Here is a 10,375-nt window from a genome sequence, read left to right as displayed (position 1 = left end):
AAGGAGCTGGTTCACTGGCTACCCCACCCCAGTGCGTGCCCACCCCAGCGCGTGCAGTGAGGAAGTCGGACACACTCGGCCCGCATCTGACCAGGGGGAAGCGGGGAGGAAACACAACCCGGGCTGTGGTGGGGCCTGAGGAATGCTTCTGAGATGAATTAATGGGTGAATGAGGAACTTCAAAGGGAGTTTAATGACATCTCTCTTAGAAATGAAGATAATGAAAGACCCCGGGGCCCGGGTTCTCTCCCCGCTCTGGTCTCGCTGACTGACGTCCCAGGGCCAGCACACTGTCGTCAGATCCTAGGGCACGCCGCATCCTCTGTCTCAGCAGGGGCTTGGGGGCCCAGGCTGCAAGGAACCCCACCTGTGTTGAAGGAGAGAGATGCGCGTTGGGCCCCCCTGGAAACCCCTCAGAGCCCCCACGGTCTCTGGGCCCTGCTGTGTCACTGCACCCTGAAGCCGGAACGTCAGACAAGAACAGGACGGCATGAGCCGGGGCCACCCTCCCACCCTTTCTGCTCAGGCCCCCTGCAGCCGACTGAGACAAGGTGCTAGAAGGACCCTGTGGGCAGCCACAAAAAGAAACCCAAGTAAAACTCCAGGATCCTCCCTGGACTCCACGTCCACCCACGAGAAGATTCCAGTCTAAGGAGCAACTTTGAAGGGACAGCTGAATCCCCTAATGTCCAAGCCTGGACACGGCAGTGAGGGTCACGGACTCGTGGAGAGGTGGCTCTCAGGGTCTTTAAATGTAGGCGCTGGCCAGAGCAGAGCCCTGGGCGTAAGAGTACAGCAGGAACAGCAGCGCAGGCGCCAAGGCGCAGAGGTGCACACCGGCGGGGTTCAGGGGCGCGTCCTCCTCCTCAGGGCCCTGTTCTGGTTCCCCAGCGTCATCATACTCCTCCTCCAGGGCCAGGTTCAGGGACACTCTGGGCCCCTCATCTTTCTCCCCCGTGGGAACAACTCCGATGTCCTCATAAACACCCTCCGAGGGCAGACTCCCCAACATTCTGGAACCTGCAAAGGGCACGCCACAGCTTCTAGGACAGGCGCTCTCACAGTCTGGGCCCACCCGCTGCTGGCCCCGTGGGGTGTCTCACGCGTGCCCACCCAGAGCCACGTCCCAGACAGCCGGGGCAGTTGGCCCTACTACACAGATGACATGGGGAATCGGGATACCCCTGGGGCCTTGTCCTCACACCCGGGCACCCCTCAGAAGCAGAGCAGGGCCCAGGGTCCCCTGACCCCAACCACTCCTGGGCCCATGAGTGTCACTGAGAAGTTGCCATGCAGCAGGGTTCCAGGTGGGACCTGGCAGAAAGGGCCTGTGATGGGCTGGGGTCTCCAAGTATGCCCCCAACCTCCCTCCCCCACAGTCCTGTGTCACCCGCCCCGGCCACACCCACCTACCCTGGCAGACTCTCCTTCCACGGAACCACTGCACCCCCAGGACCAGGGAGACGATGACCAGGAGGGTGCCCAGGACAAGGCAAAAGGTCATGGGCAGGTTCCCAGCCTTGAGGGCAGTTGGAGGGGTGAGGGGGGCGCCTGTGAGGACAGTGAGAGGCGGGGTCTCCCCTGTGTGTCTGTGCTGCCTGGGGTATTGTGACCTTGGGCCTGGGCCACCTGAACCTTTCGGGGAGGGGGAGGGCACCCAAAGGAGATGGCCCTGGTGCTCCTCCCCCAGAGATGGCCCAGAGGTCACAGGGCTGAAGTCACAAGGCCAGGGTCAGGAGGGAGGGGGGAGACCAAAGTGTTCCAGGGTCAAATGCCCCCAGTGGGTAAAAGAAAGACCCCGGAGAAGTGGCTGGGAAGTGGCTGGGCCTACTGTCCCTCCCCATGGTGCTCTGCCCAGGCTAGCACAGGAGGACAGAGTGGGCGGTCCTGACCCTCCTGACCCTCCTGACCCTGGCCTGATCAGCCTAAAGAGTGGCTGGCTGCAGCCCTGGCACCCACCGGAGACTGCCCCTCTGTGCAGAGCCCACGGCAGGGCCCCTCTGGGTCGGGGCCAGACAAGAGGGCGTGACCTGAGCCCTGAGGGAGAGCACACCTACCTGATGCCCATCCCGGTGCTGGTGGCCGAACCGTGGTCCCCCTGTCACCTGCAGGAGAAATGGGAGGGACTCCCAGGAAGAGAGGCAGCCACAGCCCTGGGCAGCCCAGACCCTCCACCCAGACCCTCAGGAAGTGTCCCAGCCCCACTCAGCCTGATCCCAGCATGGCATGGGACAGCCGCAGAGGCAGCCAGAAGGACCCAGCACAGGGACGGCCTCAGGGCCATGTTCTGGGTGGGGAGGCCCCCTCCCCAGCCCCGGGCAAACCCTCCCACCCACCTGTGCTCCCTCCCCTCCCCACTCACGGGAGCAGTGCACGCCCGCGTCCTCCTTGTGCCCACAGTCTCCGAGTCCCCACGGCTCTGAGGGGCAGTTCCACAGAGACGCCTCGCTGCCCCGGCACCCCACCTCGTCCAGCCACACGGGCCCTGAGCCTGGGCCAAAGGCGGCCCCGGCAAGGGCACCCACAGCTGGGCCACAGCCCAGCTGGCGGCATACCACCTCCGCGTCTGCCAGGTCCCAGGAATCGTCACACACGGTGCCCCAGGAGCCAGCGTGCCAGAGCTCCACGCGGCCCGAGCAGCTGTCCTTGCCTCCACGCACACGCAGCATGCCCTCCCCTGGAAGAGGGGGCTGTGGTCACTGCAGGGCAGGACCGAGGTGAAGAGTGCACAGGGAGGCGGACAGAAGGGTACCTGGGCAGCTGTGGGCGGATGAGCAGTTGGTCTCCCCAGAATCCTGCGTCATTTTCTCTGACAATCCTACGGGATTAAACAGCGACCATCCCTCTGTAAACGCCCTGAAAGCTTCAGAATGAAGTGTGTGGAGCCTGAGTGACCTCCAGGCCCTAAGTCACAGATCAATGGCAGCCTTGCAGGTGACTTGTCAGAAATCGCCAGAGACCCACCTGCACAGGTGACCCAAGCCTCCTCTCCGTGGGCACAGGAGCGTGGGTGCCATGGTGCCGAGGGGCATTGCCACAGTGTGGAGTTTCTCAGCTGGCGACACTCGATGTTGTCCAGCCAGGAGGTGCCCACGCCAGTGTGGACAGGCATGTTCTCTAGCCAGCCCTGCTCCCCACAGCCCAGCTGCTTGCAGATGATGGACAAGGAGATGTCTTTCAGGGCATTACTGCACACGGCGCCCCACGTCCCATTGTAGAACACATCTAGCCACCCAGCACACTGGTGGGTGCCACCTCGCAGCCTCAGGGCCACTGACCCTGGAAGACAAAAGCAGTCGGGCCAGGAGAAATCTCCAAAGGATGACCCCAAAATGAGAGGGTCCCAGCACTAAGATCAATGCTGCTCAGGGGCATCGAACCCAGTGAGCCCCCAGCAAGAACCTTAAATCAGTCATGTGTCCCCGTGGCAACCTCCCACCCCAAGGATGCAGGTAGCGGTTAATCTCAGGTGATCAGATTTAACTGCCAGCTGTAACATCTTAGCAGGTGTCACCTGATTGCCCAGAAATCCACCCTTGGAAATCATTCAAAAAAGAATAATCTTTTGCACAAGATGATCAATTTAGCAGTGATTATAAAAAGTTTTTTTAAAAATCAGCAAAACTAAAAGGCAACTGACAGACGGGAGAAGATATTTGCAAATGACATATCGGATAAAGGGTTAGTACCCAAAATCTATAAAGAACTTATCAAACTCAACACCCAAAAAACAAGTAATCCAGTGAAGAAGTGGGCAAAAGACATGAATAGACACTTCTCCAAAGAAGACATCCAGATGGCCAACTGACACATGAAAAAATGTTCAACATCACTCGTCATCAGGGAAATGCAAATCAAAACCACAATGAGATACCACCTCACACCTGTCAGAATGGCTCACGTTAACAACTCAGGCAACAACAGATGTTGGCGAGGACGCGAAGAGAGAGGACCTCTTTTGCATTGTTGGTGGCAATGCAAGCTGGTGCAGCCACTCTGGAAAACAGTATGGAGGTTCCTCAAAAAACTAAAAATAGAACTACGCTACCACCCAGCAATTGCGCTAACTAGGCATTTATCCACGGGATACAGGTGTGCTGTTTGAAGGGACACAGGTACCCCCATGTTTGTAGCAGTGCTATCAACAATAGCCAAAGTATGGAAAGAGCCCAAATGTCCATCGATGGATGAACAGATAAAGAAGATGTGGTTTAGGGGTGCCTGGGTGGCTCAGTCGGTTAAGCGTCCAACTTCAGCTCAGGTCATGATCTCACGGCTCGTGGGTTCGAGCCCCGCATCGGGCTCTGTGCTGACAGCTCAGAGACTGGAGCCTGTTTCAGATTCTGTGTCTCCCTCTCTCTCTGCCCCTCCCCTGTTCACACTCTGTCTCTGTCTCAAAACTAAATAAGCATTTTTTTTAAAAAGCTGTGGTATATATATATACAATGGAGTATTCCTCGGCAATCAAAAAGAATGAAATCTTGCCATTTGCAACTACGTGGGTGGAACCGGAGGGTGTTATGCTAAGTGAAATTAGTCAGAGAAAGACAAAAATCATATGACTTCACTCATATGAGGACTTTAAGAGACAAAACCGATGAACGTAAGGGAAGGGAAACAAAAATAATATAAAAACAGGGAGGGGGACAAAACGTAAGAGACTCATAAATATGGAGAACAAACTGAGGGTTACGGGAGAGGTTGTGGGAGGGGGATGGGCTACATGGGTAAGGGGCAGTAAGGAATCTGCTCCGGAAATCATTGTTGCACTCGATGCTAACTAATTGGATGCGAATTTTAAACAATAAAAAATAAAAATAAAAGCCAAAAAAAAAAGTAACGAGTGCAGAGTTTTATGTTTGGAGACAGCAGCAGCCCCGGCTGGTCAGGGCCCAAGCCCTCAAGCAGAGTAATCTCCACAACAGCGTGACGAAGCAAGGAGACTATACTATCACCAATAATAAAGTATTTGATAGCCCTTTAAAATTATGTTTTGAATGTCTGATACGTCAAAAATACCTCCACAGGATAAATGGAGACAGTAAGATATGAATTGCATGTGACAGAGTCATAACCAATTAAAATGTAAATAACCTTTAAAAAACAAAAACACTTGAAGGAAGTACATCCATGACAGATTACCAACATGGCCACAAAGGTCTGCTGCCTGTACCCACAGCCCTAGAAAGGAGTCTGTGTCCCCACCCCCCAACTCTGGGCTGCCCTGGGACTTCAGCCGACTGACCACATGGCGTAAGAGCGACCCTCGCTCCTTCCAGGCCTGGGCTTCCCATGCACCTCGTCTGCTTCCGCTCTCGATTGGGGAACACTGCTTCCATGTTGAATTGTGACAGAAACAGAGCGTCCCCCACCCCTGCCCACAGCCAGCCCCCAGCAGCAGAGTCCTGTCAGTCGGCAAGTGACCAGCAGCCTGAGGGAGCCCATGAGACAAGGCAGAGGCGAACTGCAGTCACAAAGGCCGCTTGGAATGTGCATCGGGGCACGGAGGCCCGGTGTAGACGCTAAGCCAATCAGTGATGTGCACAGTACCTGGAAATTCTCCCAGAATTCATGAGGAAGAGCAGACTCCCCAAAAGATAATGAATAAAAAGGGTGGGGAAGAGGGAAAATGATGAGCCCAAGTGTTACTTGAAAAGAAACAGGACGGTTGAAATGAATGCAATCATCTGAGACACAGTTGAGGGAACGGCCGAAATCACGGAGAAGAAACCACACCCGAATGCTCACCCCACCCCTGGAGAAGAGCCTGAAGACGCCCCGGGAGGCTGCCCTGTACACACCCCTCCCAGGTTCCCCAGTGACCGCAGAACCCCGTCCCTCAAGAATGGTCACACCCAGACAAGACCAACGTAAGGAACCTCAGATATGCACAAGCTGAAAAGCAAAGACACTCCAAACACCACCTTTCCTGCAGCTCACAGAAACACGGGCCAGGAGCTGGGGGGAGAACCCTCCCGCACAAATGTGAGACCAGCCTGTGAGCAGCGGGGAGAGACCCGGCTGTGCCCGGCCCGGCCCGCAGCAGCGTGGCAGCAAGAGGACGGTGCAGTACACGGTGGGGGCCCCATTCGGGAAGGGGTCAGTGGGGTCTGTGGAAGGCCCAGGGAAGCCCCGCGGAAGTCCCGTGGAAGGCCACGGAAGGCCTGGGCGCACAAAGACAGTGCACCGCTCGATACCCAGCCGCCCCAACTACCCTCACCGACCTGAGCAGACGACGCCGGCGTCCTCCTTGTGCCCGCAGTCCCGCGGGCCCCGGCCCCCTGACGGGCACCGCCACAGCGCAGACTCGTGGCCCCTGCAGCCCAGCTCGGCCATCCAGATGCGCCCCGCCCCGGCACCGAAGGGCGCGGCGCCCAGGGCGCGGAGGGCGCGGCCGCAGCCCAGCTGCCGGCACACCACCTGGGCGTCCCGCAGGTCCCAGCCGTCGTCACACACGGTGCCCCAGTCGCCCCCGTGCAGCACCTCCACGCGCCCCGCGCAGCGGTGGGGCCCCGCGGCCAGTCGCACCCGCCGGCTCCCTGCGGAGACACCGCGTCAGGGCGGCGGGCCCAGGGGCCGAGGGGCGGGCGGCCCGGGCCTCACTCACCCGAACACACGACGCCCGCGTCCCGCGAGGCCCCCGCGGGCACCAGCGGGGACGCGGACACGTTGCACTGGGTCAGGCGGGTCTCAGTGCCCAGACACAGCGCGCGGCTCAGCCCCACGGGGAGCGCCCCGCGCCCAGGCGCCGGAGCGTCGTACGCCCGGTCGGCCTGTCCGCACCCCAGCTGCCTGCACACCACGCGGGCGCCACGCAGGTCCCACGCGTCGTCCAGGACGCGGCCCCACACCCCGTCCAGGGAGACCTCCACGCGGCCATCGCAGCGGCTCTGTCCGTCCCTCAGCCTCAGGGCGTGGGGGAGACCTGGGGAGACCGGCGGACGAGACAGGGTGTCGGGGGAGGGGCCCTGCGCCTGCAAAGGGGAGAGGACTACTCCTCCCCGCAGGACCCCTCCCACTCCCAGCCTCCAGCACCCACCTGAGCAGACGGCGGTGGCTGCGTTTCCCGGGGCACAGGCCCGGGCCCCCAGGGTGGTTACCGGGCAATTCCATAAGTAGGGCTCCGTCCCCACACAGTGAAACACATCAGGCCAGATGGGAGCGTCCCCGACCCCAAAGTGGCCTCCTCGGGGTGTGGCCACCGCGCTGCCACAGTTGAGCTGGTGGCAGAGGACGGTGGCATCCGCTAAGTCCCAGTGGGCAGCACAGAGGGGTGCCCAGGCCCCCTGCACCTGGAGCTCCACGCGTCCCTCACAGCTGCTGCTGCCGTTAACCAGCTGGAACTCTAAAGAGGGGGCTAGGGGTCAGCGCCTCCCTCACCCGCAGACCCAGCTTGGGGCAGTTTCTTCCGGTTGCACCCAGTGTGGTGACCACAGAGCCAGGCCCTTGCCTCCCCAGCCCCCTACCCACCTCAGCCCCCCGCATCCAGATCATGCCTCTCTGCAGATGGGCCTACAGTCTGTGGTACAGCCTTAGCGGGGAACACAGTCCTCTCTTCCCTCCCCCCTCAACCCCCAGAAACAACACTTCCTAGCCAAGGACACGCACACCCCCAACTGGCCAGAGGGGCCTTCACGAGCCTAGCTTAGAGCCCCCAGGCGGAGTCATTGAGGGAGGCTGGCAGGGAAGGGGGCAAGGCTGAGCCTCAGATCCCACCCTCCCAGCCTCACCTGAGCACCTGAGCCCGGCGTCCTGGTGGTGCCCACACTGGCGCCCAGGCCCCCGAGGGCAGTGGAACAGCAGAGACTCATTGCCTGCACAACGGAAGGCCTCTGTCCACACGAGCCCAGAGCCCTGGCCAAAGTGGGCGCCCCCAGGAGTGGACACAGCAGAACCACACTGCAGCTCCCGGCACACCACATGGGCCGTCGCCCGGTCCAGGTCAGCATCACAGACGGTGCCCCAGGTCAGGCCGCGCCTCACTTCCAGACGCCCAGCACAGGGGTGCTCACCGCCCTCCAGCCGGGCTTCCATGTGTCCTGGGGGAGACACAAACTCTCAGTTAGGGATAAGTGTTCTCAGGTGAGCAGTTCAGCCACCTCCCTGGACCATAGGAGACTCTGGCCAGGGTAGACCATCCGGGACCAGGCAGTGGGTCTGCAAGTCCTGGGCAGAAACTGATAGCCAAAGACCCATACACCTTGCACCCAGAACAGAGAAGGGGTCCCTGGTCACTTCCCTGAGGTCAGAGGTCAGAGTCACCTCCTACAGGTGCCCACATGTGTGACATAGCCTCTGCCTGCCCAAGGCAGTGGCATCAAGGTCCTGTATAGTCTTGGAGGCCAGGTCAAGGCACCTCTCCGGCCACAGAACGCTGCCTTCTTAGGGGCACCAAGGAGGCTGGCCTGTCCGTCTCACGTTAGCCTGCCCTAATTCCCAGAACACAGCCAGAATCTGAGGGTCAATTCGCTTGCCCCTTTGAGACAGGACTGGGAGGGGGTGACCACCAGCCACCTTGACTCCTACTGGACACACAATAATCAGAGCACAGATGCTGCAGGACAGACAGGACCCCACGCCCACCCCCACCCCCACCCCCACCCCCACCCCCACCCCCAGGCCCGGGTTTCTGAGCCAGCACACCTCTGCTGGGACGTAGGCACAGACCTGAGCCCACCACACACCCACCGGCGAACCATCCACCAGCACTTCCTGTGCCCTCTCTTCTAGGCCTCTGTCTGCAACAACCCTGAGCTAGAGAGCATCGGATCTTCCCAGCACAGTGCCTTCCTCCCTGCCTTCCCTCGCCTGCCCAGCCCGCTCTTAGTCCCTCTGGAACAGCAGGCTGCACAGGCATCAAGACGGGGACACACTGTGAGATGTGAGGACAGAGCGTCCCCCAAGGGTCTGCACCGCCCCCCCCCCCCCCAGAGCCTGGCTGTGCCCAGCGGGCCTCACCTGAGCAGACCACCTCGGCATCGTGCTGGAAGTCACAGCCCCTGCGCAGGCGGTTGTTGAGTCTACAGTTCCGGATGGTCGGCTCGGTGCCCCGGCACGTCATATACTTCCCAACGACGCCCGCATCCTGGCGGGGAGCCTGAAGTGCAGGCCCACACCCCAGCTCCCGGCAGAACACCGTGGCCTCCTCTTCATGGAGGCCACAGAGGCGATCCACCCCGTTCACATTCCTGATCTCGGGGAGTCCGGAGCAGGGGCTGCGGCCCTTTACCAGCCGGATCTCCCGAAAAGTGCCATCTGGGAAGCACAGGCCCACATTACCGAAGGCGCGGACTCCGCGGGCCCCGTGGTCCCTTGGAACCCATGGCCTGCCCCAGCGACCAGACGTTGCCATCTGGGCAAGCAGCCCCTACCTGGGCCTCCGCCCTGGGCCTGGGTTACAGCCTGAGACCAACCCTCCTCCTTCAAGAGGGTCATCGCTGGCTGAGAGGGCCCTTTCTGGGTGGGAGGTCACAGAGGACCCCTCGCTCAGAGGGATCTATGCCTCGTTTAACATTCTGCCGTCATTGTCTTGAAAATCTTGTTGTTGAACGAGGATCCCTGCATTTTCCCTTCATCCTGGGCCCATAAACCATGTCATGGGTCAGCTTCAGAGACAGGATGCTGTAAGGGGGCCTCAGGAGCTCCCTGTCACATAAGTGCCCAGAGACAGCAGAAGACCCTCACGACAGACCTCACAGGGAAAGCATTTGCCTCCTGGTCACTTTTGAAATCATGTTGAGATACCTAATGTTAAATACCTACGGTGGGGGGTGGGGGTGGGGCAGGGACAGGGGTGTCAGGCCCTCAGGCATCTAGAAGACAAGGTGTCTCTGGGCCCCCCCCCCCCCCATCTGTTTTCTGCATCTCCACGTTCCCGCATTACTGTTTTACTTAGTTGTTCACTGTTTCTCCCGGGACAGTACAGGCTCCATGCAGCAGGACTTTTGTCTGGTTTATTCACAGCTGCATATGGCCAAGCACCTAGAATAGAGCCTTGCGAATAAGCATCTGTTGGGTGAAAGACGAAGGGCCCCTTACAGGAGTGACCGAGTCATGAGAGACTGGAACCCAGACAGGTCAGCATGGTCCGGTGCCCTGGGAGGAGCCCCCCACCTCCACCACAGAGCCGCCAGACCCTCCCTCCACCCCTCCCCCAGGCCCGCCCACCTCCTCCTCCTCCCCCTCCTCCCCCAGACCCACCAGCTTCCTCCCCCTCCCCCTCCCCCCCAGGCCTACCCACCTCCTCCTCCTCCCTTCCTCCCCCAGACCCGCGCTCCTCCTCCCCCTGCACCAGACCCTCTCTCTGCCCCTCCCCCAGGCCTACCCACCTCCTCCTCCTCCCCCCAGACCCGCCCATCTCCTCCTCCTCCTCCCC

General features: G+C 60.2%; 1 protein-coding gene across 2 annotated transcripts; it reads right to left on the bottom strand.

Moving 5' to 3' along the window:
* Nucleotides 1-170: 170 nt before the first annotated feature.
* On the bottom strand, nt 171-10,125 carry LOC121024301 (scavenger receptor cysteine-rich domain-containing protein SCART1-like). Of its 2 annotated transcripts, XM_040466553.1 has the most exons (12): nt 8,959-10,125; nt 7,731-8,039; nt 7,040-7,345; nt 6,608-6,925; nt 6,225-6,539; nt 2,965-3,279; nt 2,753-2,818; nt 2,363-2,677; nt 2,058-2,105; nt 1,414-1,551; nt 838-1,020; nt 171-367 (listed from the first exon to the last, which is right to left on the bottom strand). In XM_040466553.1, exons 1-12 carry the CDS (start codon nt 9,350-9,352, stop codon nt 297-299), a joined length of 2,778 nt encoding a protein of 925 aa, XP_040322487.1. In that variant the 5' UTR covers nt 9,353-10,125; the 3' UTR covers nt 171-296. The 2 variants fall into 2 exon arrangements, with proteins under 2 accessions (XP_040322487.1, XP_040322488.1); XM_040466554.1 differs by lacking the exon at nt 171-367 and having other exon boundaries at nt 861-1,020; nt 1,410-1,551.
* Between the last annotated feature and the right edge of the window lie 250 nt (nt 10,126-10,375).

The sequence above is a fragment of the Herpailurus yagouaroundi genome, unplaced genomic scaffold (assembly GCF_014898765.1).
Source record: "Herpailurus yagouaroundi ecotype Mexico unplaced genomic scaffold, PumYag 63111, whole genome shotgun sequence".
In the NCBI taxonomy this organism is placed as follows: Eukaryota; Metazoa; Chordata; class Mammalia; order Carnivora; family Felidae; genus Herpailurus; species Herpailurus yagouaroundi.
The sequence above is the reverse complement of the archived record's forward strand: the minus strand, read 5'-3'. Positions and strand labels throughout refer to the sequence as shown.

Excerpts from the sequence above, each read along its gene's own strand:
- LOC121024301 (XM_040466553.1), bottom strand. The coding sequence starts at position 9,352 with ATGGCAACGTCTGGTCGCTGGGGCAGGCCATGGGTTCCAAGGGACCAC. Across the intron at positions 8,040-8,958 it reads TGCCGAGGTGGTCTGCTCAG|GACACATGGAAGCCCGGCTG; the intron begins GTGAGGCCCGCT and ends TGTCTCCCCCAG. Across the intron at positions 2,106-2,362 it reads CGCGGGCGTGCACTGCTCCC|GTGACAGGGGGACCACGGTT; the intron begins GTGAGTGGGGAG and ends TTTCTCCTGCAG.